The sequence below is a fragment of the Nycticebus coucang genome, chromosome 1 (genome assembly GCF_027406575.1).
Source record: "Nycticebus coucang isolate mNycCou1 chromosome 1, mNycCou1.pri, whole genome shotgun sequence".
NCBI classification, from domain to species: domain Eukaryota; kingdom Metazoa; phylum Chordata; class Mammalia; order Primates; family Lorisidae; genus Nycticebus; species Nycticebus coucang.
The window spans coordinates 68,347,605-68,365,840 of record NC_069780.1 but is presented as its reverse complement, the minus strand read 5'-3'; the positions used below and the strand labels follow the sequence as shown (position 1 = coordinate 68,365,840).

At 35.8% G+C, this 18,236-nt stretch overlaps 1 protein-coding gene across 5 annotated transcripts in view; it reads left to right on the top strand.

The window, feature by feature from the left end:
• INPP4B (inositol polyphosphate-4-phosphatase type II B) overlaps nucleotides 1-18,236 on the top strand; it is an 881,338-nt gene that overhangs the window by 641,173 nt on the left and 221,929 nt on the right. For all 5 annotated transcript variants that reach the window (XM_053582182.1, XM_053582180.1, XM_053582181.1 and 2 more), the window contains one exon: nucleotides 11,992-12,103. In XM_053582182.1, the coding sequence (XP_053438157.1) occupies nucleotides 11,992-12,103 (112 nt within the window). The remainder of the gene's footprint in view (nucleotides 1-11,991; nucleotides 12,104-18,236) is intronic.

Here is an 18,236-nt window from a genome sequence, read left to right as displayed (position 1 = left end):
TGAGATGATACGTTCAGAGTTTAGGTCACTAGGTCTAAGAGTCCTCTCTTTCCTCCCTCCCTAGCTTTAGCCACATTGGTGTCTTTGCTGTTCCTTGACTGTGGTAATTATGATTCATTTCAGGGCTTTGGGCCCAACTGCTTCTTATCTTGCCCAAGAAAGAAATATGGCTCCTTTTCTTGCTACTTTAGGTGTTTGTTCAAATGTCATCTTATTAAAAAAGGTCTTTTCCCACTATCAAATATAAAGTAGTAGCCCCAACTTAGCACTTACCCACCTTTTTACCTTGCTCAATTTTCTCCATGGCACTAACCATGTTTTGACATATCAGCTATTTGTTTAACTGCTAAAATGTAACTTCCAAAGAGGCAGAGATTTTTATTTCATTTTCTGTTGGATTCTTGTGCGTGGAATAGTGTTTAATAGTACAAGTAGGTACTTAATAAATGTTTGTAGATTGATTAGATTTTTTTGTACCTTTGAACTTATTTTTATATTTCTGTGGATTTTTATGTATGTTGGTAATGGTTCTGATCACAAATACCAGATAAAAAGAGAATAAAGAAAAATGCTTTAAAAATTATAATATAACTGAGTTCCAAAAAAATTTAAACAAATTCAAATGTAATTAAGCATAAAAATATGGGCAGCAGAATTGCACAGTTTCAGAGTACATGCCTTCTTATTTTGTAATTCAATGCTCAGTGAATTTGACCACACAGTTTTGAAATATATTATACTCTGAATTATATTCATATACTGTATAACTTTGACCTTTCAATACTGGATTTTAAAATATATTTCTTCGTACTCTTTCCTACTATTAAAAACCTGACATAAAATCCAAAAGCATAAGAACTTTCATAAAATATGTACAATTCAAAATTTGAGTATTAAATATTCCATTAGTAGTATTTAATACTGATCATTTAATAATTAGATCCTTCAATTCTCCAGGTCTGCTATCTATCGCATGTTTTCAGAGTGTCTAAAACCATTTTGATGGGTTTTGTGACACTTGCAAAACATTTGTGTAAAAAGTTTTTGTTGAAGGAGGCCAGGTGTGGTCGCTCACACTTGTAATTCTAGCATTTTGAGAGTCTGAGGTGGAGGATTGCTTGAGGCTATGAGTTTGAGACTAACCTGGGCAACATAGTAAAATCCTATCTCAAAAAAAAAAAAAAAAGTAAATTAGCTAATTGGTGGTGTGTACCTATAATCATAGCTCCTTGGGAGGCTGAGTCAGGAGCATCATTTGAGCTCAGGAGTTCAAGGTTAAAATGAGTTTTGATTATACCACTGCATGCCAGCCTAGGTGGCAAAATTAATTAAAAATCATTTAAAAATTGGAAAAACTTTTTAAATTTTTAAAGGAGCAAAAAAAAAAAAAAAAAATTCTTTTCTTTCTTAGTTACCCATCAAAATGAGTGTACCTGACATTAAAAATATATATATTGGAGGGTTGGGGGTCACAGTGTGTGACACACCTCTTGGGGGTGGGACACAATTATAAGAGGGAGTCTACCTAACAAATGCAAGCAGTGTAACCTTGTTCTTTGTACCCTCAATGAATTCCCAACAATAAAAAAAGCATATTTTTTTGCTTTTAAAAATTTCTACATTGTCGCATTTTCCCATCATTCCTGTATAACCTCATGTAATTCCTTTCTTTCATTTCTTTCTTCTTTTAAGTCGTTTCTTAATATATATAGCACTCTATTCTTCTAATCTCTCTTATTTTCTTACTCAAAATTAAAAATTCAAGCAAATAAACACAATAAACAATGCCACAAAAACTCTAGCAGTAGTTTCTATTATGTAGATCTAAATGTGATAATTTTAGACAACAGAAGAACAGGTGATATATACTATGAACAGAGTCATTGGCTTGGTAAAGCTCTTTTCTATCTAATTTATGATGAAGTGTTTCCCATTGTTCAGGTGGAGTTTCTTTCTTCCCTATATGGAATTTCTAATGTCCTTAGATAGTTTGGATTATAACTCCATCATCCCTACACTTGATCTTAGCCAGCCTGCCAAATAAATGTCAGAAATTAGAGTTGGTTGACATGGAAGAGAATAAATGTTTAATTATGTAGTTTTTGTATTTCTAGGCTAAATGGCAGGGGAATTTTTGCTTTTAATTATCAGAGAAAATAACTGTGTCTTTTCCCATTTATTCTATTTTATAAATTAACAAAGTAAAACTGACTTTTTATTGTTGTACAATTCTGTGAATTTTAACACATATATAATTCTTTAAACTACCACTACAATTAAGATAGAGAATTGTTCCATCACCCCAAATAAACCTTCTCCTGCTCTCCTTTGATTGAATCTCTGTCCATGCCAATTTCTGGCAACCACTGATCTGTCCTTATCACAATCATTTTTTAATTCTTTTTAAGGAAGACAATGAATAAATTGAATCATACCATACCACTAATTCAGTGTAATGCCTTTGCAATTCGTGTTAAGTTGTGGGTAGCATCAGTTTCTAACAGTTTCCTTTTATTGCCAAGTAATATTATCTGGTGTTGCCATACCACTGTGTCTTTAACTATTCCCATGAAAGCATATTTTAGTTGTTTCTGGTTTTTGGTAATGATGAGTGAATCTGCTAAAGTTTTCATGTGTAGATTTTTATGTGACCCTACATTTTCACTTCTCTAGGGTAAATATCTAGGATTCGGATTGCTGGGTTATGTGGTTAGTGTGTGTTTATTAGAAACGGCTGAGCTATTTTTCCTTCTAGGAATGTATGAATGTTTCAGTCACTTTTAATCTATCAAGATGAAGCCATTCTAAGGTGATAGAATGGCATCTCACAGCCGTTTTAATTTTCATTAAAATATAATGGCCAATAATGTTGGACATCTTTTCAAATGCTGTTTGTCATTCATGTATCCTCTTTTGAAACATGTCTGTTCAAATGTCTTGCACATTGTTTTCTCACTATAGAGTTGTGAAGGCTCTTTGTATATATGGGATACAAGGTCTTTGTCAGACATAGGATCTGTAAATATTTTCTCCTAATCAGTAGCTTGTCTTCATTCTTGTAGCAATGGCTTTCACAGAGCAAAAGTTGTCAATTTAGATGAAGTTTAGTTTATTATTTTTTCTTTTTTTTTTTTTATTAAATCATAGCTGTGTACATTAGTATGATCGTGGGGCACCATACACTTGGTTCATAGATCGTTTGACACATTTTCATCACATTAGTTAACATAGCTTTTGTAGCTTTTTCTTAGTTATTTTGCTAAGACCTTTACATTCCACATTTACTAGGATTCACATATACCCTTGTAAGATGCACCGCAGGTGTAATCCCATTAATCCCCCTCATTCCCCCTCCCTCCCCCTTCCCTCCCCTCCCCTCCCTTTCCCCCTTTTTTTTTTTATAGATCATGAGTTTGATGTTATACTTAAGAACTTTCTCTAACTCAGTTCAGAAAGATTTTTTTCCTGTGTCATGTTTTTAAAATTTTATATTTTTATGTTTCACATTTAGGACTATGAACCAATTTAAGTTAACTTTTGTTAAGTTGTGAAGTTTAAGGAGAGTTCCTTTTTTACAAATTAATGTCCAATTATCTAATGTCATTTATTGAGAAGAATAATTATTTTTTCAAGTTATTGCCTGTACCTTTGTCAAAAACAAATTGGTTATATCACTTTTATTATTTTATTTCATTTATTAATGTGTTTATTCTTTATCAAAGGCACATAGTTTTTTTTTTTTTTGTTTTGTTTTGTTTTTGAGAAAGAATCTCACTCTGTAACCCAAAGTAGAGTACAGTGACATCATCGTAGCTCACTAAAACCTCAAAATCCTGGACTCAAGCAATCCTCCTGCTTTAGTAGCTGGAACTATACAGGTGCTTGGCTACAATGCCTACCTAATTTTCTACTTTTTGTAGAGATGGGGTCTCACTCTTGTTCAGGCTAGTCTTGAACTCCTGACTTCAAACAATTCTCCTGTTGTGGCCTCCCAGAGTGCTAGGATTGCAAGTATGAACTGCCACAGCCGGCTCATATAATTTTGATTATGGTAGATTTACAATGCATTTTAAAATCAGATAGTCAGCTCTGCGCCCGTAGCACAGTGGTTATGGCGCCAGCCACATGCACTAAGGCTGGTGGGTTCAAACCCGGCCTGGCCTGGGCCACCTAAACAACAATGACAACTGCAACCAAAAAAATGCCGGGCTTTGTAGCAGGCGCCTGTAGTCCCAGCTACTTGGGAGGCTGGGGCAAGAGAATCGCTTAAGTCCAAGAGATTGAGGTTGCTGCAAGCTGTGACAGCGCATCACTCTACAGAGGGCGACATAGTGAGACTGTCTCAAAAAAATAAAATAAATAAATAAAATCAGATAGTGCCTTTTACCTTTATTTTCCTCCTCCATTTCTGTTTTTCTTTCTCAAAATCGTTTTGGTTAATCTATTTCCTTTGTTTTTTCTTACAACTTTTCAAATCAGCCTGTCATTATCTGCAAAAAAAAATCTTTCTGGGCTTTTGATTGCTGTTACATTAAATCTATAGATCAATTTGTAAAAAAAAAAAAATGACATTCATAATGTGTTTCTTCTGCTTCATGATGAAAATGTCTTATTTATTTCTGCCTTTCTTGATTGTGTTCATTAGCATTTCTAGTTTTCACCCCAATGACTTTGGATAATTTTGGGGAGAGTTATTCCTAAACATTTTATTTGTTTTGGACCTATTATAATTTTTTTATTTTTTATTTTTATTTATTTATTTTTTGTAGTTTTTGGCTAGGACTGGGTTTGAACCCACCACCTCTGGTATATGGGGCTGGCACCCTACTCCTTCAAGCCACTGGCGCCGCCCCTGTAATTTTTTTATTTTCAATTTTTAATTGTTTAATGCTCAATAGTTGTGTGTTAATCCTGTGCGTGTATCTGTATCTTCTATTTCACCTGTATCTTCAATTTCACCTTTGTTTTCAAATGCTTTGTAGCGTTCCTCAGACCTGTCCCTCAGGTTTGTCATCCGGCTGATAGCCTGGGACCGTCATGCTGTCCTGGTCCAGAGATCATTTCTCAAAGTTTTTAATATGCTTTTTAGTGTCAGATCTGTGAATGCACAGCTTGGACTAAAGCCCATAAATTCATGAACACTATTAGGGATACTCCTTCCCAGCTTTTTCTTCTACACAATCTCCCAGGAATTTCCTGTTTTCTGTGGCTTAATTTTTTGATCCATTAGCCAGAAAGCTTGGGTTTTATTTACACTTTTCTGTGCAACTCCACTTTCTTTCTGGGCCCACATGGCAAGAGAACAGAGAGAAAAATAAAGGTAAAAGGCATTTGCCCCACACTCTTTGTCTCACTGCTTCTCCAATCAGAAAGTAAACTTTTTCTCCCGCATAGGTCCTGTGAGCTCTGGTTGCTGCCCCTTTGGTCACTGCCACTGCTGTCACTGCAAGATTACTGGGGGCTGGGTCATGAGAGAGTGGAGAGAAGAAAAACGATCTCTCATTCTTTTGAGCGTTAGAAGACCTATTTTTTGCTTCTTGAACCAGAACTAGAAGAGGTCTCCTAGAACTCTCTGTCTATATAGTTGCCCACCTCTGGATTTGGGCCTGTACTGAATAAGTCTAGGTTGGGAGATACCAGAGGGAAGGAATGGTAAACTCACTGCTGCTTTAGTTGTATTTAAGATTCTGATCTTCTTCCCCAGTTTGCCTAGTGCTGTTTACTTTCAGAGTCTTCAAATAGCTGCCGTATGCAGTCTGCCCAGGTTTTATAGCTCCATTTAGCAGACAGAACAGAGTAGAGTGTGCTTACTCCATTTTACCAGCAACTAGAATCCAATGGCGCATCACCACACTAATATTAGTGAAATTGCGTTTCTTCAGAATCCTGACACAGACATTTACAAGATGCCAACCTTGTTTTCTTACCTTACTGATAGGATATTTCTTTATTCAAGAAGATAGTTTCTATTTCACTTTTAGCATTAAAACAAATTTCCAAATGAAACTTGTTTTGTATTTTTTTAATGGAATCATGAGGAGAGTAAAATTTGTTTTTGCTTATTTGTATTTGTGCAATTCCTTATAGTTGGCCAGTACTCTTTTTAGCAGTAAGAGTACTCTAAAGGCAATTAAGTTAGCAAACTTATGGTCACTATTTCTATGATGTGTTTTTAAAGTTTTGTGGCCCAGACTGTGTAAATAAAGTACTCGTTTCCACTTACAATAGCATTTTTTATATTTAATCCTAAGATCTAGTATTCTTAGCACGTAAATCTTTATTTCTTATTACTGGAAAATCTTTATGGGGACTGAGTTGCTGCTCACTATCACACAAAGCTATTTACTATTCAGAGAGCTGGCACCATAACCAGGTGAACCAAAAGTTCCCTGCTCTTTTGCCTCAACCATATTTCATTACTTCATTATATAACAGTATAGGGTGAGGTAGATTAGTTTGAGCCAAAAATACTGAACTGTCCACTAACTTTGACAGATCCTGATTTATAAGGCCTTGAAAGACAGCCTATCTAGTTCAGCCTCTCAGAGTAGGTATTGGGCAATGTCTAATGACTTTTAACAGGGAAAAGAAAATGGTGAAAGCAGGATTTGCTTGCTTGCTTGCTTGCTTATGTTCCATCCTATAGAAAGATGCTGAGGGATGGGAAGTCAGTTCTTAAAGTATAACATAAGAGAAGTGTGGAAGTAATTAGGATGAGACACATATGAAAGATATTATGGAGGAAGAATCGGTAAGGCTTAGTGACTGATGAAATGGTAAGGATAAAGCAAAGGTAAAGATGGAATATTCTTTGGGTTTTTGGAAAATAACATGCTATGGATGTGAGTTCCAATTTGAGAAAATTTAGGGTTAGATTTCAAGCTTGTGGAATGTAAAAGGTAGGATCAGGATAGAAGGAATTTGGAGTTCTGGATCAGAAAAATCTGGACTGAGTTGGAAATACAGAATTGTGGTAGAGCTTCATAAAAGGGTGATGGAATCCCATGATAATGGACGGAATTTCTGAAGGCCAGTTTATTAAAAGAGCAGAAAACCAAGGAGTAAATCTCAGTGTGTATAAGCTACTGAAAAGCCTTATTTTACTATTAGTTTAAAAGTATTTAATGGCTTCTATCATTTATACATTTTAGCTAGCATAGAGGTGTGTTTAGTTACACACACTTAGAACTCTAGCTTCTATGTGCCTTAACTAAATGGAGCACTGCTGTGTAATTGTATTCACCAGAGAGATCATCAGAGTGCACTTACTCACATCCTGAAACATTTGTTTACTGATGGCCCTTGTTTCTTTTCCTGTCTGGGTGAGGATTTCATTTCCTAGTTACATATCTAGAAGGTTTAAATACAATGCATGTTTTGCACTTGAAGATTCCTGTGCATAACACCAGAGCTACTTTATATTCACAAAGACCCAGATTGCTAATGATGGCTTTTCCCTGGATATTTACAGAGTCATTTGTTGGTTTGTATCTCTGTGGCATTTCCAAAATAGAGGATTTATTTATACTTTGCTGTTTAACATTTCCAGAGGTATTTTTCCCTACTGCATTAAGGATGGCAGAATAAGTGGGAAAGAAGTTTAGAGAAAGAGTGTCCTTAAACTGTCCTTTGTTAGAAGACTGTTTTCCATTCTTTTTCCTCAGTCTTCTAAAAATATTTGTATGTTTCACCATGTAGGATTGAATATTTCATTAGGAAGTATATGGGAGTTATTTTAAAGGCAGATTTTAAAGAAATTTAATCACTAACGTATTCTGTATTTTGAAAACCTAGACGAGAAGGGAGTATAGATGTGTGCTGCTAAGATTTCCCCTTCTTTGTCTTCCATATCTTGTTGGCATGGTTAAATATTAGTCTATTTGTGGGAAAGAGGAACTTGATGTTGTGATTGAAATAATTTAGAGACACAGTGTGTGACACATCTTGTACCCTCAGTGAATCCCCAACAATAAAAGAAAAATAATCTTAAACACACTTAAACTCAGATGTCTCTTTTAAATAAAACTTCAAGGGATCTAATCTTGGGGGAAAAAAATAAATAATTTAGAGACCATGGACTATCCATCTTTTACCTCTCTTTCAGCTTTCTGCACTAAACAGTGGTGATGACCTGGCAATAGACTGTCTGGAATGACATAGCTTTTTTTTTTTTTTTTTTCTTATGTAGCTTGAGATGTTCATTACTGCAGCCCCATCTTATTGACACACAAATTGGTAGGAAAGGGTATGAATATCATTTCTGTTTTTGGTTCAGTAAAATTTGTATCCTTTTAAAAAACACAAATATGCACTTCTATAATGGCTATATGTCATATATGTACCAATAATATATCAGATAAGCTATCCCTTTTTATTTGTTTCACTATAAATGTTGAATTACTTCCCAGGTCTGCCATGCAATTGGTTTGTTTTAGGGGAAAGTAGGATGGGAAGGTATCGAGTGAGGCAGAGGCCTTGGAGTGTGCCTGAGATTTTTCTTGAATCCATACCAACCTGTAACACTGATGCCTATGGTGGAATCATAGGTGTAATTAGAACATGGGGTTTGAGTGCTGATATTACAGAATAGCTGTTAGAGACCAACTCTTTGTTTTGCAGTAAAGGAGACTGAAATCTTGAGAACTGTGGTGATCATATAGCTAGTTAATAGGTGAGTTGGAAATAGAACCTGACTTTCTTGATTCCTAGCCCAGAATTCTGTTTCATATATCCTGTGTGCATATGTGATGAATTTCCATTAGATAAAATTTAGTAGAATTTTGGAGATGAATAATGGTTAAGCTATTATTACTAGCTTCCCTAACCTGATGGGTGGTAAATTGAAAGCATAATTAAAAATGTAAGACTGAATTTTTTTTCTAAGTGTCTATGAAGTCATCTTTGAAAGGACCTTTGAGAACATGAAATAGATATTCCATTTGTGATTCTCCTGATTGAAGAGAGGTGGTGGTATCTGTACGCTGTGTGTGGTAAATTGTTAACAGAATCAATAAGAACTGGCTTCTTCATTTTCCATTCTAGTTTAGTGATGGAGTTAGCTATACTTTTGAGTATCTTGGGTTCAGTTCTTTAATTTATAACCCGGATTCACAAATTTTCACACAAATATTTTTCACAAATATTTCCCACAAATCTCAGATAAGGAGACAGACTTTAAAGTTCCCCAAAGAGTTGCTTATCTAGAAGAGTTGTGGCAAAAAAAAAAACTAGCATATTATAGTGTCACAAGATTAAGTAAGCTCCTTCCTGGAGTTCTACTCAGGGAGTATATGGAAGCCTGTAGGAGATAAAGAGAACTGGGAAACCTAAAAAGCATAAGAATCTTTGAAAAAGTAGCCAGTTACTTTAAAAAGGGAACGAGTGGAGCTATAGTTTGGAAGTGCATTGCTTATTTATCTTCTTTAGTACCTTTGAAAGATTCACTTGCATTGTAATGAGCACATTTGTGATTTCTGTAGTACTAGCAATGTAAGTTGCATCACATCATCTGTTATTACAAAGACTTTGTGCTTCCCATGAGTATTTAATCACTGTTGAAATGCATATGCCATGAGAAAATCTTTTACTTGAATATCTTATAGTCTTGAATATCTATTTCAGGAAAATTTCTAGAGAGAACCAAATTGAGTGTAATTTAATATATCAATGACAGTAGCAGTTCTGTTTTGCTGCTGCTGCCCTTGCTCCAAAATTAGTACTAGGACAACAGGGGGAGCTGACGAGCACTTGACATTGATTATCTCTCATAATCTAATTCTTTTTTTTTTTTTTTTTTTTTTGGCCAGGCCTGGGTTTGAACCTGCCACCTCCGGTATATGGGGCCAGCGCCCTACTCCATTGAGCCACAGGCACCACCCTCATAATCTAATTCTTAAAACACGGTTATTATATCTCCATTTTACAAACCAGGAAAACAAAGTTTCATATGGTTAAATTACTTGTCCAAGGTCATGCAGTTAGCATGTAACTCAAACTCTTCAGTTCACACTTTGAACCATTACAGCCTATATCAGGTTATTGCACAGCCCTAGAAGAGACTTTGACAAATCTACCTATTCTTTGACAACATTTAGTGCATTATTTGGATTAGTTCAGTGAAAAATTTTAAATTGTTATGCATGGGTTCTACATTCCTGGCAATTAAGCTTGTTTGCTCAAATGAAAAAATTTTAGACAATTGTTTTGAGAAGAAAAAAAAAATCTTTACTTTTTATAGATAATCAGTTCAGAGGAGGAGAATGCCTATAAATCTCCAGAAAAAACTATTAGTTGTACCAACGAGGTTCCTATTAAACTCTTTATTAACTACTAGGGATGAGATAATTATACAGAGATAGACCACCTCATGGCTGTGACAGATATGACTGTGATATCACATTCAAATGGAAAATGGTATAATAAATTATTTTATATTTTAGCTTCCCCAGAGGTGGAGCTAATATTGTTTTCTGTAATATTGCAGATCATACTGTCACCTGTATACATATCTTCTCTGTGAGAAATCTTTGTTTTCTAGATGAATTTTAAATAATTGAGTCAATATTATGATTTGCATTTATTTTAAAATCACCAAAACCATCTTAATTCATATTTTAGTAAGATATTTTAGTATATTATAATAATAGATCACTTTTCTTTTATTCCAATATGACATTAGCTGTGGACATAACAACGGAATTATCCTCTTTTAATTTACTTAAAAACAATTCAGAAGGTGTGTTTTAATTGTACCTTATCTGGTAACATAATCAGGTTTCCTTTTCACTTAATTTATTTATTATTTTAATTAGTATTTTTGTAAACTACTTATATTAATTTTCATACTCTTTCCTGACATCTCTAATAATAAAATAGAAGCTTTTAGAATGAATTGATTGAAAGACAGATACCACTGGTATTAAAGTTAAAAACACATTTTACAAAAGAACAAGACTAATGAAGAACACGAATTGTTACATTACTCGGTCAATTCTGCTTAGATGTTATAGCAGCAGATCATGCATATGGTGTGGTTTGTCACTTATTTTCACAATAAGGCTCAAGGGAAAAATATCATTATATGTTATAGTGCTTTTATAGTAGAGTGGCCCTATTCTGTAGATTATCTTGCCCAGAAAAAGCAACTAGAGAATTTTAAATGCTATGGTTCTTAAATTTACTTTTAGCTTTCATTATTATTGGCAACCATTAAAGTTCTATTTAAAAATAGAAATAAAAATAATGATGAAAATCTTAGTAATAAAATTCTCATTATTAAATGTAGAACAGTTGTCATTGGCTAAAAGACTTCAAAGAAGCTAGAAACCTGGGTTTGCCACTTTGTTACCTTGGAAAACTTTTCATCTTTTTTGAGTCTCAGTTTCTTTACCTGAATAAAGGGGTTATATATTAAATGAGTTCTAGGGTTATTATCTGCTTTACACGTATCTTATGTTTGCTAGGAGTGAGTCTTCTTTACCTCATCTCTTAGAAAAATGTTAGGGAAGGGGCACAAAGTCAGATTTTGTAGCCAATGACCCAGTCTTAAAGGAATCTAGGAGTGTTTGTATTCTTTACTATTTTATGCAGCCACAGTTTTGCTATAGACACATACAATATCTAATGCAGGTGGTATAGATAGCCTGCCGTTTAGGCTTCTGTAGCGATTTGGTGGTTGCAAATAGGGCATTGATCCAGGACACAATGTTCTTCCTTTGAGGTTACTCCTGAGAGCCTTTGTGAGGTTTCCCATCTTCATGACGTAGTTTTTGATAGTTCATGATCTTAACCTCATAAATTCATAGTTCATTTTTGTTTGAAATTTAAAAGTATGCTATTAAATTAACATGTTTCATTGTGTGTCAAGAAGGTCTGTTTAATTAGATGAGGCAAATTGCAATCCTAGTGGTTTTTAGAAACAAACATGTTTTGGACATGTTTTGAAGAGAAAGAAGATTCTTACTTTCTTATTTCATTTATTTCTGATCGCAGAACCTCAGATGGTGGCAAGGTGGTTGGCACCATAGAAGTCAGTCTCGTGAAGATGGGGGAGATTGAGGACGGGGAAGCCGACCACATCACAACAGATGTGCAGACACAAAAGGTAGGATCTCGGTCAGCTCACTGCACAAATTACAGTAGAAGCGATCTGCCTCGCCAGATGCCTGTATCCCAACACCTCTGTGGGGTTTGAAACCTCATTATTCAAGAGCTAAATGAGAAATCATCGCTGGAATTGGAGTACAATATATGCGTTTCAACCTCTGACCCAGAGGGCCCATTTGTATGGAACTGTGCAAAGCAATGCTCATCCAGAAGTACTGTCCTCTTCACTGCCAGCTCCCTCGTGGACCTTGCCTCTTCTCAGGTGGAACCAAAGTATTGATCATTGTTGCATTCTACCGTCATTAACCTGCCAAAAGAGGCACAGACGATTCTGGGAGGAATATTTCCAGAAGCAACTTGTTCTCTACTCCCAAAACCCTCTTTGGAAAGAGATGCAATTTTAATTTGGATTTCATTTTTATGTGAGGGAGGGCAGATTTAACAGGAACTTTGTGCCTTATGAAATTGCTGAGAGAGAAGCAGGAAATAGTATACAGCAAATGAGCCACTCTGGAGGACAGACAATGCCAGTTGGAGGAGAAGCCACTTCCTTGAAGCCCAGAATAGAGGCTCCATGCATGTAAATATGTGTCCAGGATTTTCTCTTTCTTTCTGTTCTTTTTCCCTAAGAAGAAGAAACTCAGTATAAATGTTAGCCTTAATTCCTTTCTTAGAAAAGCTATTGCCCGTTTTATTGAGGCAATGAAAACACATGGGACAGACTTAAAAAGTGCTGATAGTTTCTTTTAGGAAAATGAATTTTTTTATATACTATTATTTCTACCTCTTCAAAAATGAGCATTTTAAAATCATTTCATTTTATTATAATTGGCAAATCAAAATCATATATATTTATAGGGCATAATGGATTGTTTTCTTATATGTTTACATTGTCAAATGATTAAATCAGGATAATTAACACATCCATCACACATACTTATTTTTTTGTGATGAAAACATTTAAAATCTACTCTTTTAGCAACTTTGAAACTATTATTTATTATAGTTACCATTCTATGCAATAGATAACTAAAGCTTGTTCCTCTGGTTTAGCTGGAACTTGTACCCTTCAGTCAACCTCTCCCCTGTCCCCATCTGCTCTTCTCCCCCAGCCCCTGGTAACCATCATGGTACTCCCTACTTCTGTGAGTTTACCCCACATATAAGTGATATCATACAGTATTTGTCCTTCAGTGCCTGGCTTAATTCACTTAACATAATGTCATCCAGATTTATCTATGTTGTTACACATAACAGAATTCTCTACTTTTTCTGTGTGTGGGGGAGTAGAGTCTCACTATGTCACCCTAGGTAGAGTGCTGTGGTGTCACAGCTCACAGCAACCTCAAACTCTTGGGTTTAAGCGATTCTCCTGCCTCAGCCTCCCAAGTAGCTGGGACTACAGGCGCCTACCACAACGCCCAGCTGGAAGAATTCCCCACTTTTTAAAGCTGATAATTTTCCATTGTGTGTGGATAAAAGTCATATATATATATGACTTTTTTTTTTTGAGACAGAGTCTTAAGCTGTTGCCCTTGGCAGAGTGCTGTGGGCATCATAGCTCACAGCAACCTCAAACTCTTGGGCTTAAGCAATTCTCTTGCCTCAGCCTCCCGAGTAGCTGGGACTATAGGCACCTGCCACAACGCTTGGCTATTTTTTGTTGTAGTTGTCATTGTTGTCTTTAGCTGGTCTGGGATGGGTTTGAACCCACTAGGTTCAAAACCCACTAGGCCAGTGCCCTATGCACTGAGCTACAGGTGTCACCCGATGTATGACATTTTTTAATCCATTCATCTGATGATGGATGTGTAGGGTGCTTCCGTGTCTTAGTTACTGTGAATAATGCTGCACTGAAAAGAGGAGTGCATATATTTCTTCAGCATATTCTCAATTCATTTGGATGTATAAGGTTCAACAATTAAGTTGGCAAACTCATTCTAAGATAAGGTGCTACATACCTCATTGCCAAATATCACTATGGTCACCTTCAAAGTACTTCCCTTAGCCATCTGGTAACCGTAGGGATATTCAGCAATGAGAAATGTAGTACTTTTTCTAGGATGAGTTTGTGAATTTAATTGTCAGGCCTTGTACAATGACAGCTCTGATGGCCATTCAAGAAAAAGTGTTCCAAAATTGCTTTGATGAGTAGACTAGGCGCTGCACTGGGCTTAGCTTCCCAAGGGAAGTGCCTTGAAGGTGACCTTCGTGATATTCAGCAATGAGGTATGTAGCATTTTTCTAGGATGAGTTGACCAACTTAATTGTCTGTCTTTATATAACCAGAGTGGTAGTGCTGTGTTGTATGATAATTCTATTTTTAGTTTTCCGAGGAACCTCTGTTATGTTTTCCATAATGGCTATTCTGATTTACATTTTCACCAGCACTACGTAGGTTTCTCTTTATTCCACACTCTCTCCAGACTTGTTATCTTTCATCTTTTTGATAACAGCCATTCTGACAGGTGTGGGGTGATAGCTCATTATGGATTTCATATTTCCTTGATGATAAGTGATGATGAGCAATTTGCACAGTGATGATAAAGTTTGTGTGAGATTTACTATGTTAAACTATTTTAAATTGCACATGAACTTTATGTCCACTCTGTGTATATTTTACAGGCAATCTGTATATTTCTTTTGAGAAGTGTTTAGTTAGGTCCTTTGCCCATTTTCGACTGAGTTATTTTCTTGCTATTGAGTTATTTAAGTTTCTTACGTATTTTGGATATTGGCCCTTTATCAGATATATGGTGTGCAAATAATTTTTTCTAATTCCATAGGCTCTTCATTGCTTTCTTTGATGAGTAGAAACTGCTTAGTTTGATACCAAGTTTAGTTTTGCTTTTATCCTTGTGTTTCTGGGGTCATGTCCAGGTAATGTTTGCCTAGACCACTGTCACAGAACATTGCCTTTATGTTTTCTTCTAATACTTTTACAGTTTCAAGGCTTGTATTTAAGCCTTTAATTTAGTTTTTGTACATGATGTGAGATAAGAATCTAGTTTTATTCTTTTGCATGTTTATATCTTGTTTTCCCAATACCATTTATTCAACAGACTGCCCTTTTCTATATTGTGTGTTCTTGGCACCTTTGTCAAAAATCAATTGACCCTGTATACATGGATTTACAACTTGGCTCGCTGTCCTGTTCCATTGGTCAGTGTGTCTGTTTTTATGTAGTACTATGTCATTTGATTATTATAGCTTTCTAATAGATTTTGAAGACAGGTTATATGATACCTTTAGCTTTATTCTTTTCACTCAAGATTGTTTTGGCTATTGGAGATCTTTAGATTGCTTTGGGTAGTGTTGACATATTAACACTGTTACTTCTTCCAATCCATAATCTACTTTTCCACTTATTTGTGTCATCTGTAATTTACAACATCAATGTTTTCTAGTTACTGGTATACAGATCTTTAAATTTATTTCTAAGAGGATTTTTATTTTTGATGCTATTGTGAAAATGTTGATTTCTTTTTTTTTTTGCAGTTTTTGCCCGGGGCTGGGCTTGAACCCACCGCCTCCAGCATATGGGGCTGGCGCCCTATTCCTTTGAGCCACAGGCACCGCCCCAAAATGTTCATTTCTTATTTATTTATTTATTTCTTATTTATTTATTTATTTTGAGACTGAGTCTTACTTTGTTACTCTCAGTACAGTGCCGTGGCATCACAGCTCACAGCAACCTCAAACTCTTGAGCGCCGAAGTGATTCTCTTGCCTCAGCCTCCCGAGTAGCTGGGACTAAGGTGCCCCCCAACACTTGGCTATTTTTATTTATTTTTTTTTTTTGTAGTTTTTTTTTTGACTGGGGCTGGGTTTGAACCGGCCACTCCAGCATATGGGGCTGGCGCCTACTCCTCTGAGCCACAGGTGCTGCCCACTTGGCTATTTTTAGAAACTGAGTCTCTCTCTGGCTCAGGCTGATCTCAAACTCCTGAGCTCGGGCAATCTACCCATTTAGGCCTCCCAGAGTGCTAGGATTGCAGGTGTGCAGGTGTGAGCCACCGTAGCTGGCCTGATTTCTTAATTTCTTTCTTAGTTTGTTGTTAGGGTAAAGAAAATGATTTTTGTGTGTTGATTTTGTACCCTGAAACTTTCCTGAATTTGCTTATCAATTTTAACAGTTTTGGTGGGTTCTTCAATGTTTTTTACATATAAGTTCACGTTATTAGCAAACAGACAATTTTACTTCTTTCTTTCTTATTTTTGGATGCCTTTTATTTCTTTTTCTTGTCTAAGTACTCTGGCTAGAACTTCCAGTACTACTATATTGAATAAAAGTGGCAAAAGAGGGCATCCTCGCCGTCTTCCTGATTTCAGGAGAAAAGTTTTATAAGTGAATAATTTTTAAATGATAAAGGCTGTTATGACTTATTTTCTGCTTTAATGTCTCTTATTTTGAACATATTTGATTTTTGATATTTAGAAAACATCTACATGAGAGATGGTGTTTATCCAACAATTAACAAATCATTAACTTTGCAAAATATCTAAGAATTCTTTTCATTAGTTTTTGTTATTGTTTGCAGAATAGGCTAGGGTCTTCTGTGCTGCTCTAAACCCTGTTCTTTTCTGTTCTTATTCTCCCACCTTGGAACATATCCCACATTATGAAGATATTCTAAAGCAGTAAAGCAGTGGTTCCCAACCTTCCTAATGCTGTGGCCCTTTAATACAACCTGGGTTACGACCCACAGGTTGAGAACTACTGTTCTGAGGAGACCCCGAGTTGGTTAGGTTGTTTTCTAATGTCAGTTCTATGATATTTTGGAACAGATCCTCTTTGGGTTTGTGTATTCCAGACCTCTGTCTTAGGGCTGGGTCCTTCATTTCCTTTAGAATTATGTGTAAAATTTGTTTTTGTTGCTATCATTTGAATAATTGTATCAAGTTCAAGGAGGGGGATTTGCAGGATAAGCTAGGGAATGAGAGCAGAAACAGGCAGATAATCATGTCTGTGCACCAGGAAACCAACAGCAGAAACACTTCCTATTTCAAAGTAGTACTCCTTTTCCCCATCCGGACTCTGAATCTAGTACTAGCCACCTCTCCAAAGCAGGCCCACTCCTGTTGTAGAATGAGTCACTATAATATATTATGAAGTAGTAGAGATTGAGCCATGCTCTTTTCTTAAATGGAGAACTTGATACCTAGGAACATGCACCACTAAATTCTTATGTAATGTTTCTGGCTTAGTAATGTGAACTTAAAAAAGAGCTGTTCTAGAAATAGGACATGGCAGTAGCAGTGATAGTACACACCGCATGTGAGTCATAAGCTAACTAAAATGGTAAATACACCAAATATTGTTAGCATGAGCTCCACCCTGTCTGGATTCTTTGAAACCTTGACCTTTTGAAAATTTTTAATATAGTGACTATAAGCTCTCTTGGCATTTCCTAAGAATATTCATGATTGAGATTTATAGTAAGGTCCAATATGCATATTTACTATAAGTTTATCTCAATGTTTTTCTAAGTGTGGTCAGAATCGTTTCGCGTATGTTCCAGAACTGCAAATACATGGAGCCTTCTATCTGCTAAGTCAAAATCCATACAAAGTGTATTAACCCAGTCTGTTAATAATGAGGATTTAAGTCCTGAATGACCAACATGCATGGAAATTGAAAGCAGCTAAAATAAAAATTATTCCTTTTAAAAAATTGTTTTTATTAAAATATGGCCACCACCACCCCCAACTCCACCCTTCATGACCCCATTTTAAAATTTTATTGTTATTTTTTTTTTAAATACAGGTTATTGCTAAAATAACCTCCTTCTCACTAGTTTGCCTGAGATGGGGAGAAAGGAATGAAATCTTGATTAGCAAACCAAATCATGTGCTCTGAAAATGACACATGTTAACTCATGTAGATCAGATCAAGGCAGATAAAGGTTTGATGCTTGTATTATTCAACTTGGGCTATCATAACATCATGTAGTAGTCTGTGTGGCTTGAACAGTAGGATTTTGTTTTCTTGTGGTTTTGGAGGCTAGGATGTCCCGGATCAAGGTATCAACCAATTCACTTCCTTGCAGGGGCTCTTAGTTTACAGATGGACTTTCCTTTATATGTGCACAGGAAAAGAAAGAAAGGGAGCTGTGTATATGCTCTGAATCT